This window comes from Ailuropoda melanoleuca, chromosome 2 (assembly GCF_002007445.2).
Source record: "Ailuropoda melanoleuca isolate Jingjing chromosome 2, ASM200744v2, whole genome shotgun sequence".
In the NCBI taxonomy this organism is placed as follows: Eukaryota; Metazoa; Chordata; class Mammalia; order Carnivora; family Ursidae; genus Ailuropoda; species Ailuropoda melanoleuca.
In genome coordinates this window covers 62,770,533-62,785,668 of record NC_048219.1, presented here as the reverse complement: position 1 = coordinate 62,785,668, position 15,136 = coordinate 62,770,533, and the positions used below count along the sequence as shown (strand labels likewise).

The 15,136-nt window shown below is 38.3% G+C and overlaps 2 protein-coding genes and 2 non-coding genes across 7 annotated transcripts in view; 1 reads left to right on the top strand and 3 right to left on the bottom strand.

Moving 5' to 3' along the window:
- DIPK1A (divergent protein kinase domain 1A) overlaps nt 1–4,797 on the top strand; it is a 104,815-nt gene extending 100,018 nt beyond the window's left edge. For all 3 annotated transcript variants that reach the window (XM_019798276.2, XM_002917938.4, XM_034653912.1), the window contains exons 4-5: nt 1,696–1,872; nt 2,787–4,797. In XM_019798276.2, the coding sequence (XP_019653835.1) occupies nt 1,696–1,872; nt 2,787–3,599 (990 nt within the window). In that variant the 3' untranslated portion in view covers nt 3,600–4,797. The remainder of the gene's footprint in view (nt 1–1,695; nt 1,873–2,786) is intronic.
- Nucleotides 4,798–5,033: 236 nt separating this feature from the next.
- On the bottom strand, nt 5,034–13,870 carry RPL5 (ribosomal protein L5). 2 transcript variants are annotated; one of them, XM_019798257.2, is made up of 8 exons: nt 13,717–13,870; nt 12,652–12,721; nt 12,450–12,565; nt 11,176–11,310; nt 9,694–9,896; nt 8,442–8,619; nt 5,642–5,727; nt 5,034–5,203 (listed from the first exon to the last, which is right to left on the bottom strand). In XM_019798257.2, exons 1-8 carry the CDS (start codon nt 13,717–13,719, stop codon nt 5,104–5,106), a joined length of 891 nt encoding a protein of 296 aa, XP_019653816.2. In that variant the 5' UTR covers nt 13,720–13,870; the 3' UTR covers nt 5,034–5,103.
- LOC117801286 lies at nt 5,417–5,553 on the bottom strand. The gene has a single exon (XR_004623800.1). It is a non-coding gene; the product is annotated as a small nucleolar RNA SNORA66 (small nucleolar RNA).
- Nucleotides 8,692–8,787, bottom strand: LOC117801279. The gene has a single exon (XR_004623793.1). It is a non-coding gene; the product is annotated as a small nucleolar RNA SNORD21 (small nucleolar RNA).
- Nucleotides 13,871–15,136: the final 1,266 nt, after the last annotated feature.

Below are 15,136 nucleotides of genomic sequence, written 5' to 3'. Positions count from 1 at the left end.
TTTCAAAACTTACTACAAAGCTACAGTAATCAAAACAATGTGTACTGAAATGAAGATAGACATACAGATCAATAGAATAGAGAACCCAGAAATAAGCCCTCACATATTTGGTCAAATTATTTTTGACAAGAGTGCTAAGACCACTTGATAGAGAAAGGACTGTCTTTTCACCAAACAGTGCTGAGAAAACTGGATGTCCACATGCAGAAGAAGAAAGTGGGACCCTTTTACCTAACCCATATGCAAAAATTAAGTCAAAACAGATCAAAGACTTAAATGTAAGAACTAAAACCATAAAACTCTTAGAAAAAATGTAGGGTAAAAGCTTAATGACATTGGATTTGGCAATGATTTCTTACTTCTGACACCAAAGGCACAAGCAACAAAAGAAAAAGAGACAAATTGCACTTCATGAAAATTTAAAAATTTTGTGCATCAAAAGAATATCAAATCTACGGAATGAGAGAAAATATTTGCAAATCATATATCCAATAGGGATTAATATCTAGAATATATAGAGAATTCCTGGGGCACCTGGCTGGCTCAGTTGGTAAAGCATGTAACTCTTGATCACAAGGTCATAAATTTGTGCCCCACGTTGTGTATAGAGTTTACTTAAAAAAAAAAAAAAAGGAGAGAGAGAGAGAACTCCTAAAACTCAACAACAAAAACCACCAGATTTAAAAATGCACAAAGGACTTGAATAGGCATTTCTCAAAAAAAGATATGCAAATGGCCAATAAGTACATAAAAAGATGCTCAGCATCTCTTGATCATTAGGGAAATACAAATCAAAATCACGGTGAGATACCACTTCACACCCATTACGATGGCTACTATCAAAAAATGGAAATTGACAAGTGTTGACAAGGATGGAGAGAAATTGGAACCCTTGTACACTGTTGGTGTGAATGTAAAATGGCATAGCCACTGCAGAAAACAGTTCCTCAAAATATTAAAAATATACTGTTCTTATGATCCAGCGATTTCACTTCTGGGTACAAACCTAAAAAAATTGAAAGCAGAGTCTCCAAGTTCAGGTCACCATTATTCACAATAGCTAAAACGTGGAAGCATCCAAGTGTCCATCAGCAGTTGAATAGATATGCAAAATGTGCTATATCCATACAATGGACTATTATTCAGTTTAAAAAGGAGGAAATGCTGACACGTGCTACTGTATGGATGAATCTTGAGAACATAATGCTAAGTGAAATAAGGCAGTCACAAAAAGACAAATTTTGTATGGTTCCATTTGTATGAGATGTTAGAGTAGTCAAAATTACAAAGACAGAGTAAAATGGTCATGCCAGGGGCTAGGGGAGGGGAACAGGGAGTTATTATTTAATAGGTATAGAGTTTCAATTTTACAAGATGAAGAGTGCTGCAGAAGGATTGTGGTGATGGCTGTACAACATTGTGAATCTAATACCATTGAGCTGTACACTAAAAATGGTTAAGATGGTAAATTTTATGTTTTTAATATTTTACAATTAAAAAATTGGAAAAAATAAAATTGATCATGGTCAAAAATATATTTATATAGGCATGCATTGCTTTTATAACCTAGAAGTTACAGAAAAACACTAAATCTCAATGTTTTATTACTTGTTGGTGTGTTTTTATAAGAGGAAGAGTAGTGGTAAAGTTTTCTACTCAGCCTAAACAGTAATTTGTCGTTCTTTTTTCACATAGATGTATTTAGGGATTTGGGGTAATCTACCAGGTGTTGTGAAATGTCAAATGGAACAAGCACTTCATCTTGATTTTGGGACTGAATTGGAACCAAGGAAAGAAATAGTGCTATTTGATAAGCCAACTAGGGGAACTACTGTACAGAAATTCAAAGAAATGGTATACAGTCTCTTTAAAGTAAGTATATCCATTCACATGTTGCTAGTGTGAAGTGGTACATTCTTCTGGAAGAGTTGGCAAGACCTCATCCTAAGCCATAAAAATGTTGCTATTCTTTAACTTCTATCAGGGACTCCATCTTGAGAAAACAATTCAAACAAAATGTGTGGAGGACGTTTACATTACATTATTTATGATAGCTAAAAATGTCCAGATATGAAAGGGGAGTTCATTAAGTAGGTGAGCAGCTCTATAGTTTGACACTGTATCTGATACACATTTTTTAAAAGCTGGGGAAAGGGCTAAAATTAGTATACATGCCCTGATGGCAAATTATTTTTTAAAAATTTAAAGAAATACGAAAATTAAATATATTAAAAGATAAAAAATTTACAATTTTGGAAAGAATTTTTCTTTTTTATTGCTATCATATTTTCACTCAAAATCTTTAAGTTTACATTTTCAGATTATTTTATCCTAAGAACCTTCACAGGGAAATACTTACCATCATCACTGGAACAATACAACTTGAACAAAATAGTTGTCAATTTGTCAACTACAAAATAAAATAATTTTCAGTTGATCCTTATCAACTTTGGAGATGAGCACATTACACTACAATTTTGCAAGTAAATGTATAAGACAGAATAATTAGTGTGTTGGATAACTGTATCAACAGGGCCTGGGGGGCTAATGGGAGCTAGGGTGGCCCATTCCTTAAACAAATATACTTAATGAAGTGAGTTGTACTACAATTATGTAAAACATACTAATTAACTTAGTAAGCATCATATTTGGAGATGTGTTAAGTCCCTTTATGGAGACTCAATAACAAGATTATTACTTAGCATGGTAATCCCCATAAAGTATGTATATTACATATGATGTATTTTTCAAACCTTCTATATTTAGCTAAATTCTTACCTTTATAGGCAAAGTTGGGTGACCAAGGAAATCTCTCTGAACTGGTTAATCTCATCTTGACGGTGGCTGATGGAGACAAAGATGGCCAGGTTTCCTTGGGAGAAGCAAAATCAGCATGGGCACTTCTTCAGCTAAATGAATTTCTTCTCATGGTGATACTTCAAGATAAAGAACATACCCCCAAATTAATGGGATTCTGTGGTGATCTTTATGTGATGGAAAGTGTTGAATATACCTCTCTTTATGGAATAAGCCTTCCATGGGTCATTGAACTTTTTATTCCATCTGGGTTCAGAAGAAGCATGGATCAGTTGTTCACACCATCATGGCCTAGAAAGGCTAAAATAGCCATAGGACTTCTAGAATTTGTGGAAGATGTTTTCCACGGCCCCTATGGAAACTTTCTCATGTGTGATATTAGTGCCAAAAACCTAGGATATAATGATAAGTATGATTTGAAAATGGTGGACATGAGAAAAATTGTGCCAGAGACAAACCTGAAAGAACTTATAAAGGATCGTCACTGTGAGTCTGATTTGGACTGTGTTTATGGCACAGATTGTCGAACTAGCTGTGATCAGAGTACAATGAAGTGTACTTCAGAAGTGATACAACCAAACTTAGCAAAAGCCTGTCAGTTACTCAAAGACTACCTACTGCGTGGTGCTCCAAGTGAAATTCGGGAAGAATTGGAAAAGCAACTTTATTCTTGTATTGCTCTCAAAGTCACAGCAAATCAAATGGAAATGGAACATTCTTTGATACTCAATAACCTAAAAACATTACTGTGGAAGAAAATTTCCTATACAAATGACTCTTAGGTCATTTGGACATTGTGACCATTATAGGAAACTTAACAATCCTAAGGAAAAATTTTGAGCATTAAAAAAATGGCTTCTGATTCAAACCCCTGCCAGTTACAAAAAATCCCTTTCTCCCAGTTTTAAGAAGCCATCATCTTAACATACATGTTGAAGTAATGGCGGGAGGTATAGGATGAACAGGTCCAAAGATTTCATTCCTGTTAGGAGCCCCGGTAGATTTTCCAGTACATTCACTGTGTAACTATTTTGACTAATGACCTAAAATAATGCTGTGAAAAGCCTCATTCCATAAACATCAACAGTGAGAGTATTTTGTAGATTGATTTGTTAGCCCAAATACCATTGCTGGAAACATTGTTTGCATCGAAGCTGCTGTTTAAAAAAATTACACGTACATTTACTGAAGTCTTAGCATGGTGAAGTTTGCACATTAACAGAAAGTAAGACTCCAAAGCAGGTAAAGTTACTCATTTACAAACAGATGTTGGGTTAATAGCATGGTTTGTTGTATTTATACTTAAAACATTTAGACATCAAATGTTATATTGCTTCAGAATGTTTTGAGTGGTTATTAGCCTCTTAAAATTAAAAATCCATCAGAAAGTGTTCTACTTGGCAATACGTAATTGCCAATTTTAGAGGCTGAAACCGGATGAGCTTTCATCCTAGATTTGAGGAGTCCTTCGTGTCAAGTCCTTCAAAACTGACATTCTTAAGGCCATCAACCCAGTCCAGATCTATATATCTGAACTTGAGCTATGGAGAAGTAGGACATTAGGAGCCAGACTCTTAACTCAGAACTTTTTAGTAACAATTTTCCATTTTTGAACAGTATTTCCTGTTGGCCAAAGGGCTATTTCTTAAGAAGCATGTAAATTTTTTTCATGTAAACTTGATATGCAAGTTAGAATTTGCCCTTTTAATGTTATTTTCATGTTTACTAAAGATCTGGCATGTACCTTTCAACATCTCCATAAAATAGAACACCTTGTTTGAAGGAAGACCCAATATACTCTGCTCAAAGGTTTCACCTGATTAAAGTGAATGTTAGTTATGTGAACTTCATTGGACGGCTTTCTCTCAAAAATCAAAGCCATTGATTAGCACCAGTTTTGCTTATTTTAAAATTGTGTACTTTGAAGGTACTTTTTCTTCCCACCAGCCATCTGGTTACAATAAATGAATGGAATAAATATTTCCTAGTGGATGGTTGGTCTGTTGCTTGCCAGACTGTTTAGGGAGAGCTGCACATCATACAACTGGAAGGATAATGCCTGTCAGGGAAAACAGAAGCCTGAGAAGCAGGTGTGAACTTTTGAGTCAATATGTAAAGTTATATTGGTTTCTCAGAGAAAAAAACTTGTCAACTCCTCTGCTTTTGTAATTCGGGTTATTTCCTACAGTTTCATTAACAAGAGCTTAACACAGATAGCAGATTGATGAATAAGTTTATTACGGTCTTTATCTGAAAAATCTTCATAGAAAATTGTTGTTTGGTTTATTAGCTCTCAGCAGCCCGCTCCTGAGCTCTAAGGAAGCTTGCCTTCTTCTGAGCTACCCGATCTTTCTTTTGAGCAAGAGACATTTTGGGACGGTTCCACCTACAAAACAAAGTAAAATTAAGAGATAAAAATAATTTTTAGAAAACCATAGCTATAGAGGATAGAAAATGATTAACTTTGATTGAAAAAGGCTCTGATCAGGTCAAACAATTCAAGTTCCAATACACATACTTATTTATGATCTTAATCTAACTTTCAAAATGCAGTAACTGGTTAAAAAAATAAATTTTTAAATGCAGTAACTGGTAATTATATTGTACTGGGATAGAATAAGTCAGCTCAGTAAGTACCTTCTGAGGCTAATACATTTCTACCACCACAATTACTTTAGCAAACCTGGTTCCCCTCACTTCTGCAACATCATGCAGAGCTAGTGATCGAGTTTGCACAATTTCAATGAGAGTCTGAGTAAGATGAAAAAAAGCAAGGATTCCTCCCAAGCTCTTTCTCTTAAAAAGACAACAGTAAGATGCATACCTCTTCTTCTTAACTTCTTTCTTAGGCTTCTTCTCATAGACTGGATTCTCTCGTATAGCAGCATGAGCTTTCTTATACATCTCCTCCATCTGAAAGAAAGCAAAGCAAACAGTATTTGGTTTCATTTCACAGGCCCTAAACAGTCAAATAATGTGTACTGCATTCTACTACTTGCTTTGTTTTGTCCCTAAACCAGACTGTCAAAAGGAATTAAACTAGGTCAACCCTGTATCTCCTTAAATTTCTACATGTAACCCGCATTTTCCTAAAAAATTTCCACAATGTGAACTGACAATTCACAAAACTCAATCACATTCAAGAAAAATTTCCATGTATTTCTGGGGAATTCAGCTATACTTTGAGAGTCACTCAACTTGAGAGCAAATAGGTTTTGTAAAAACATTTATGTTCATTTAAAATACTGTCTGACCTAAGTTCATTTTTTCAAGTGGGGATTTATACCAAAACAAGCATTTAAGATGAAGAGTATGTGGGGCCAACAAGCAACTGTTATAAATTCATTTTTGTTCTTTCACATTCTCCAGATTTGTATTTTCCATCAGTACCTGATAAGTCTTTCAATGCTACTCCCAGCATTGCATACCAGGGAACTCTTATATCTACTACTACTAGAGGTCTGTGAACAAAAGGTTTGAACTTTCCCGGAAAACCCTGAAACACCACCCAATTAGATCTTAATGAGAATTTTGTTCTAAAACTCATCAAAAACCAGTGCTGAAATTCTCTGAATTGTTTCAATTACCACCTCCAAATAAATGACTATTGATTCTATGGAAGATCAAGCCATGAAGCAGCTATAAAATGCCTGAACGTTCACTATCAAAATCTAGTAACAATTACAGCCCCCTAAAGAATAAGTAAAAGTAGGGGCGCCTGGGTGGCTCAGTCATTAAGCATCTGCCTTCGGCTTGGGTCATAATCCCTAGGTCCTGGGATCAAGCCCGACATCAGGCTTCATGCCTGCTCAGTGGGAAGCCTGCTTCTCCCTCTCCCACTCCCCCTGCTGGTGTTCTCTCTCTCACTGTGTCTCTGTCAAATAAATAAATAAAATCTTAAAAAAAAAAAAAGTCAAAGTAATCCAAGTCTCTAAAATTACTGCTTCAATATGGAGAAAATGTGATTACTAATGTATTTGTGTAAAACTTAGCAAATGAAAATAATGCAAACACTGCACAAGACCTCTACGTAAATCCCTTCTGAAAACTAATTTCTCTACCTCTGTTAAGTACTGTATTATAGCTTTCCACTGTATTTAACAAATCCGTTTGATGACTTCAGATGTAGTCATTTAATAAATCTAAGCAACTCGGTCCATTCCTTCCAAAAGAGGATACACAATCATGTATGTAAATAGCATGAATTTAGATAAAGACCATTTCCTCTTGGAGACATATCAAATGTCTGCAGAGGATTTCAGCAGGCATGCATAAGAGGCCTCCAAAGATCAAATTAATGAACTAGCTGGGAAAAGTACATCAGCTAAAGGGTGGTCCAGCTAAAGTATATCACATATATAGGAAAGAATTAGGAAATAGGTATCTGAAAGCAGCCTGAGAATTTGAAAGTTTTGAACAAGTGTAACATTACCAGACCTAGAGGTCTCAGGAAGAAAAATTATGCAGGCTAAGTAGAATTATAGTCACAAGTAAAAGACCTATTTACCAGAGTGAACAAAGGCAATGTCAATAGTAACATAAAAGTATGGATTTCTGAAAATTAACATGCATTTGCATTACTAATATAACACTACCCTTTTCCTACCTCAAAAACTCAAGTTATATGTTTATTAGCCCTATACTGTGTACTAAGCATACAAATAACAGAAAGGGATCTTTTCCCAATTACAACTCTATTTAAAAATAATTTTCAGAGGGTGCCTCTGTGGCTCAGTCAGTTAAGCATCCAAATCTGACTTTGGCTCAGGTCATGCTCCCAGGGTCCTGAAACTGAGGCCGGGTGTGGAGCCTCTCCCTCTGCCCCTCCCCCACTGTGCACTCATTCAAAATTTTTTTTTCATAACCAAAGCTGTGTGAAAATAGAAACTATGCACTAACAGAAAAGAACAGTCATTTTATCTATAACCATCAATTCATCTACAACTACATAGTTGTATAATAGTTTTATAAAAATCAGTGCTATTTTTGTGTTCTATGCCTATCATCTTCCATTACCAAAATGTGTTGATAGCCTTGAAGACAACTTTAGGCTGATAAAATTTCCAAAATTAAACTCAGTTTCAACATCATGCAGAACGAGTGATCTAATCAGTACTACTCTCCACGTGCATGCCTGAGACATTCAAAAAGTCCAGAACACAGAACTTAATTTGTTATAAAGAAGGAACCTTTCTTCCACATGGTTTCAAAATGAGTTAAGTTTAGTAACTAGCGTATCAGACAAGATAGATGACTCTATGACCGCTGGAATGAAGCCTACAAATTCAGAACAGCCAAATACATAAAAGCCACCAAAGGCTTTAGATTCAGATGCTTGAAGCCTGCCACCCTTCAGTACCTAAGAAACTCCTAAAAGCACATTGGTAAGCCTAAGCTTTTTATAATTACCTTGACTTTTAACTTACCCTCACCCAATATCCCATTTTCATGTCATTCCATTTTAAGGTACGAACAGCTTAGCTGAGTCTATCTATACCTATTAACATACCCATGTCCAACTTTTACTGTTAAACTGAAATAAAATTAATGTATCTACCAAAACCAAGCAGTCAACCTGACTCTATAAATTAACCAACAGAGGCATTTTTAGTTAAAATTTTTACCATGTCTGGAGTTACGTTGTTCTTTATGTATTGAGAGAATTGTTTCTTGTAAGCATCTTCATCTTCTTCCATTAGGTAACGCATATAATCTGCAACATTCTGACCCATGATGTGCTTTCGATGTACTTCTGCATTGAATTCCTTACTTTCTGAATCATAACCAGGGAATCGTTTGGTACTAAAATAAAGTTTTTCACATTTTAGTATACAAGGATTAAAATCAGTTTACTAGCAGGAATTCATTTCAGTAGCTGCCATCAGTCCCGTCTTGAAACAATTAATTGCATCATATGCAACCAAAGGACCAACTACTGACTGCTCAGTTAGTGGGATATCATCATTCAGCAGCTAACCTCTGAATTCCAGGATAGAAGAGAAAATCATGCCACAAACACCTTTAAAGCCATGAAACGAACCAAGTTTCCGCCACTAAAGTTAGTTCTCCTTATTAACATAGGAAAGGGTTTCAAAACTGCTCCCTCCAAATCCTAGTCAGTGCTGCCTCAGGATACATGGGAATAAATAATTTGTTCAAGACCACATCTGATAGGTGTCTTGCAAGAGACCTGCCAGGCCTTCAAAAAAATACACCTCACCACTATAAAAGTTCCAGTTACATTTTAAAGGCTAACTTCCCCAACCCCAAAACCTACAGCCAGAAAAATTTTTGTTAGGGATTCACCAACCACTAAAATATCCCTAAGAAGCTAATTAATCATTTTTTAAGACGCATCTACTCAACAATAACAAAAATCATTAACTCAAAATCAAAGAAACTACCAAATTAAAACCTACTGAACTTCTGAGAATGGTTTACAATCTTATTTCTAGCTGAAAGTGGTCATAAGCCTTTTCTCAAACTCCTTTTCTAGAGTCGACAGCTTTCCATAACTAAGTAAAACAATTTTCATTCTGAATGAAAAGAAAATACACTGGGAGGGGACTTGAGCTCATTTCTAACCAAAACTAAGCCACAACACAAAAGCTAGTTGTTTCAACCCTGGCTCTTCCACTACTGGCTCCAAACCTTGAACAAATCCTTTATCTCTAAACCTCAATCTCATTTTTAAAACGTATTACAATTCCTTTCCTGCCCTGCCAGGTTCCTTTTGCGGAGTACTAAGCATATAGCAGGTACACAATGATAGCTACCTATTAATTTTATTGATTCATTCAGTAATCTTCACAGTCCAACCAGTTAGAAATGGAAATACTGGGGGTCCAAACAAAGAAGCTTTGAATACTGTATTACCTGTGAGGGATAGACAAGCCTCCATCCACTGCTCCCTTGAGGGCCCCAAAAACTTTATTTCCAGTAGTAGTTCTGGCAAGCCCTGCATCCAAATAGCAGGTGAAGGCACCAGGTTGACCATCAATGCTTTCCACATTGTATTCATCTCCAGTCACTTCCACTTGGCCTTCATAGATCTTGTCCATGCCAAACCTATTGAGGAGCTATTAACAAAAAAGCCAATCTAAATATATTCAAACAATTCTAACATTATCAGGTCACAACTTTAATAACCCAACATCTAGAAGAATTTTCCTTCCAATTCATTATGCCTCTGTACCTATTTACTTTTAAGTATCAAAATGCTACAAAAAGAAACTTCAATTTCACCACACCTTTGTCTTAAAGCTTCTGAATCTTTCCTACATGTCCATACTTAATTTATGTAGTAATCAATTAAGATGTAACCATACCATATCTATTCAAGGAATTTATTCTCCATGTTTCTTCAGTCCTATTTGGCTACAATAACTCAAGAACCAAATATTAAATGTTACCACATGTAATTTTGATTAATTTGATTAAAATCTTAGAAGCAGGATCCTGGGCATAAGAGAACATCTTTTATGGCTCTACTCTCCAACTACCTTATGTTAATGAGGGTGAATCCTCTGCTAGTACACCTAGCTACTGCTGCTTCACCACAAGCAGTGTGACTTTGTATACCATGCTGCTCTCATATATAATGACACTGTTCCCCACCCTTACTCAAACAAATTTATAACCAATACAGGTCCCTAACAATGATGCATGCTCTACAATTCCAATGCAAAAGATCAGTAACTGAGAAAATAAAAATAAAGCAAAATCACATTTTTATCTACTTTCTGCGTTACAGGAAATGCTGCCACCCAGAGGCAAAGACAATTACAACAAAACTGAATCCCATACCCGTGCCCACCCCCCCCCACCCTGCCCAAATTTAAGACCTCATTCCTCAAACTTTAACATGTACATAAATAACCCGGACATCCTATTAAAATATATTCCAAGGGTGTAGAGTAAAGCCTGCATTTTAAGTGTACACTGATGGTCAGAAGATCTATACTTCAGAGTAGGAAAGGTCTGCACTGTCCAGCAAGGCAGCCACTAACTAGCCAGAAATGGGTATACAAATTAAGGTATAAATTCAGTTCCTCAATATCCACATGTGGCTCGTGGCTATCATTGTATGGTTTAGATTCCACTGACCTAGATCTATCCAACAGGGCAAAAAACAGAAAACCTACCTCCCCAGAGTATTAGAAAAGGCACTGCTGTCTCAAATTCTGTATTTATGAAACTGTCCTCCCTGATAACCCAGTAAGCAACACCTCAACAGCAGGCACTCCCCAGGAGCCACAGCTGAGGGTATCTTACTCATGCATCAACATCTATCTTACAGACCATGCCAAACAATGAGCTAGTTCCAAAATATATTACTTAAAGTTATCTTCTACATACCCTGCGGGCCAGCAGCAGGCCAGTACAATATGCTGCAGCATAATTTGTCAGGCCAACCTTCACACCATACTTTGGGAGTTCATGAGCATAAGCTGCACAAACTATCATATCTCCTTCTATGCGGGCATAAGCAATCTGTAAGAGAAAAACCAAGTTAGTCATCTGTGCTTTCAACTCTTTGCTTGTCTTAGATGCCTTCTTTTTCAAAGGACTTAAAAAAAAAAAAAAGCTGGACACAAATCTGCAACACTTAGAATCTGTCTTTGTTAACCCCACTCAACAAGGAGTTTATGGGTTGGTCAACTATTTCTGTAAATGTTTATCATGATAATTATCACAAATAGAGCTAAAATTACCATACAGACTGTGAGCATTGATGCCTTTGGAGTAAGTTAGGGACTGCTGTTCCTAATAATACTGAAAAAAGACTGTTAGCTGCATTAGCCAATAAATTAAAGAGGTACCGTGAAAAGTCAAAAAGGAATGTCCAATTATTTCAAACATCGTTTGAACTAAGCATATCAAAGTCCAATAATGTTTCTGATAGTGTTTAGTTATCTTAACTTAGGTATGAAGGAACACATTGTCTTCCCAACCAGCAAATTAGTTTGCCCAGAAAATAGGTATGCCTGCCCCCTGCAAAGACTCAGAAAATCTTAACCGTGAAAATTTTCTCTAGTTGTAAAAACCCAACTTCTAGGAGCAAACTGCCACTTTGTGGAGGTCTTTTATGTGGGAGAAACCTTCATACCTATTTCAAACAATAAGCAGGAATAAAAACAATCTTAAAAGCCTAATTAAACCTTCACAACTACCTACCTCTTCAACAATGAGTGGTTATGTGGCACATAAGGCTATACAGCACGTCAAGATTTAGTCTATGACAAATTCTATTATTCTACTGGAACTGAAATGTGCAAGAACCTCCTACTTGGCCTCAAATTTATCCTCCGACCCCCATAAAACAGCATAGTAGCCTAGATTTCTCTATTCCTCTTTCCCCCACTAGAAAAATGAGATTAAACTAGCTTGGTCAGGACTGCCACACGTGGCTGATTTTCAGTGGAGTATTTTCCAGTATCACCCTCCCCTCTCAAGCTCCAACTTCACCCCTACTAAAAGGAAAAGTACTACTCAAATGTTTTTAGAATGCCGGGCACTAGAGGGACCTTCTAATCCATACATGTGTTTTGTTTCCCAAGTACAACTTCTCCAACAGTGAATTAAAGGGGTGAGAGTTACCATCCACTGAGTTTAGAATAAATACAACTTACCTGACAAATGATATCTCTGTTGGTTACACGAACTATCATCCGGTATTTAGGTGTGTTGTACTTATTTTTATCTTGAATCACCAAGCGTTTTCGGGCATAATAATCCGTTTTACCCTCTGAAAGAAAAAAAGTAACTTAAGAAAGTCTATTCCACTGCAGATTCTTCTAATAATGTATTGTGAACATGAGTAACTGACCATACCTCGTCTTCTTCTAAATTTCACTTGGTACCTCTTGAAGTAAGCCTTATTCTTGACGACCTTAACAAACCCCTTTAAGAAAAAAAAGAATGTCATGAAAAATGTGATAAATTGTTTATGATATTTTTGACATCTGAGTCAACTGTAACAAAATAACACTTTAACTTCAAGAGTGAACCCATTCAACTGTCACTTTTGTAGAGTCCAGTTTCTCGAACTACAGGAGGTCAAGAATCACCTTCTCTACTTTCCATCAGTCACTTTTCCAAAGCATTGCTCTAGACAGCAATCAATCTTGCCTGACGTCAGCTTGTTCCGAACACCGTACGTCCCATTTTGAGAACGTAACCTCGTATTTTCCGCACTGTTCACGCACATTTTTCAAAAGCCTAAATCACTTGCCACGAAACTCATCTGGTCAAGAGCATATTTAGCAATCACTCCCGATTAAATCAACACTGTCCCCCACCAACCAAAGCAACACCCCAGCCCAAAAATTATAAAAATGGTGCCAGCAAAAGTCTAGAGAGAGAGACAGGAGGCATATACCAAACTAAATGAGCTTCCTTTCGGGGCCCAGAGAAGCCACAGCCTCCAGGCTGACTGCTAGGTTCAAAAGCCACTTCTGAAGACCCACCAACCCGACACTCTCCCGAAAAAACTATGAAAACAGGGGTAGATGGGTCCGAGGAGCCGCAGCCCGTCTCCACTCAGGCATTCCCCCCCCTCCCCCGGTAGTATGAGACCAAGTGCATGCAATCCTCCCCGGCTGCCGGTGCCAGGTCGGACGAGCCGATACTATCCCCGCAGCTTGTCTACTAAACTCATCCCCCCTCCTCAATCCGCAGCCCTAGCTCCTGAACTCCTTCGTCAACCCCTCCCCCAAAGCTTGCGCGCCGGGCGGCAGCCATTAAGGCCACGCTGGGAGCGGCAGCCCTACCACTGCAGAGCCCAGAATCCAACACCATCCAACCCCTGAGCCGCGCGAGACGGACCCTACACTAGCGTCTGGGCAAGGAGAGGGACACCCCGTGCAGACGTAGCCCAAATTCTAGATCTCGACTCACCATCCTGCGGAACAGAGACCGGCGTCCGCGGCTCGCCACAGACCAGGAGGCCCAGCAGCGCTCGGCGGGGGGGAAAAGGCCTTAGCCCCTGCGCAGGCGCAGTATGTAGCACTGACGATCACGCGAGCGACGTGTGGAAGAGAGAGCGCGCCAGCCCTAGGCGTGCGTTGTACTGTCCCCTGCTGGCAGGAGGACCGATGCCGGACTTCGCCGGGCGGTTACAGACCTTCAGTGCCACTGAGTCCCAAAACTCCTTGCTGGTATTCCCACGGGGATGGGCGGTAAACAGTAGCAGGGAGGATTATTGGAGGTTTTCGGTTTCCTATGCTAAGAAGTTGTTTCGTAACAAACATATATGACTTCTGTAAATAGGAAAAAAAGTTTGAATAGAATATATTGGCTCTGGAGCCCTTTTGCCCCCTCCCGGACACCACCTCCTGGACTACTACCCATCCCGCTCCAGAGCCTACAGATCCCTTCTGGAAGCCTTGTGTGAGGGGCCCCTCTTCCGCTTTCCGACGGCGGCTTCAAACCTGCTTCAGCCCACGGTTGCTTGTAAACTCCCTGAGGGGGAGCCTTGCTGCTGATTCACCTTGAATCTCCAGCAAATAGCACAAGTGCTGACATTCAGTGAGTACTCCGTGTTTGATGCATGATAAAGAACTACTTACCGCTCTTCTTTCTGCTTCTCTTTACCTCCATCGTGTTCCCTGCTCCCTGACAGCTTGATTCTTTTTCCCTCCCTCCAACTCTCTGAGCTAGTCAGCTTAGCTTTTCTCTGTAAGTCCTTTTTTCCCCATTCTTTTTAAAATTAATTTTAACTAGGGAATGAACTGATTCATTCTCCACACGGGGACTGAGGAGAACCAATCAACAACCAAGCGACCAACCAACCAAACAAAAAAGCACCTCAAGAGAAAGTATTCCCTTACCTAACAGCATTTCAAAGGTGGTCTTTGGGCTATTGCATGGGAATCATTTGGGTACTAGTTAAAATGCAGATATCTGAATATCCCCCACCTCTACTGAATCAAACTTGCTGGTTTGGGGACCAGGAATCTGCATTTTTAATTTGGCCTCAATCTTAATCTTTCATTCTGGAGGTCTCGGGGAAAGCAGAAAACTAATCCTATTTTGCCCAACAATGGAATTTACTGACCCTACCAGGAAAGGACAAAAAACGACCGGCACAGCTGTTTAAAATAGTCCCATCCTCTCGGAATGAATGTTAACTCTCTACCCCCATGATTCAGCAATTTAAATTTACTCTTGGGAGATGAGTATGCATATGTTTAATCTAGCAGGAAAAAAATCAGTGCATAAACTGTTCAGTGTCAGAGCAGGAAGAAGAGTCTGTCAAACAGGATAACAAGGTTAAGTGGGCTCCAAAAAACTGCCACTAGAATAAATTAAAATCATG

Excerpts from the sequence above, each read along its gene's own strand:
- RPL5 (XM_019798257.2), bottom strand. Across the intron at positions 11,311-12,449 it reads ACAGAGATATCATTTGTCAG|ATTGCTTATGCCCGCATAGA; the intron begins GTAAGTTGTATT and ends TTTCTCTTACAG. Across the intron at positions 5,204-5,641 it reads AAAGAAGTTAAGAAGAAGAG|GTGGAACCGTCCCAAAATGT; the intron begins GTATGCATCTTA and ends TTTGTTTTGTAG.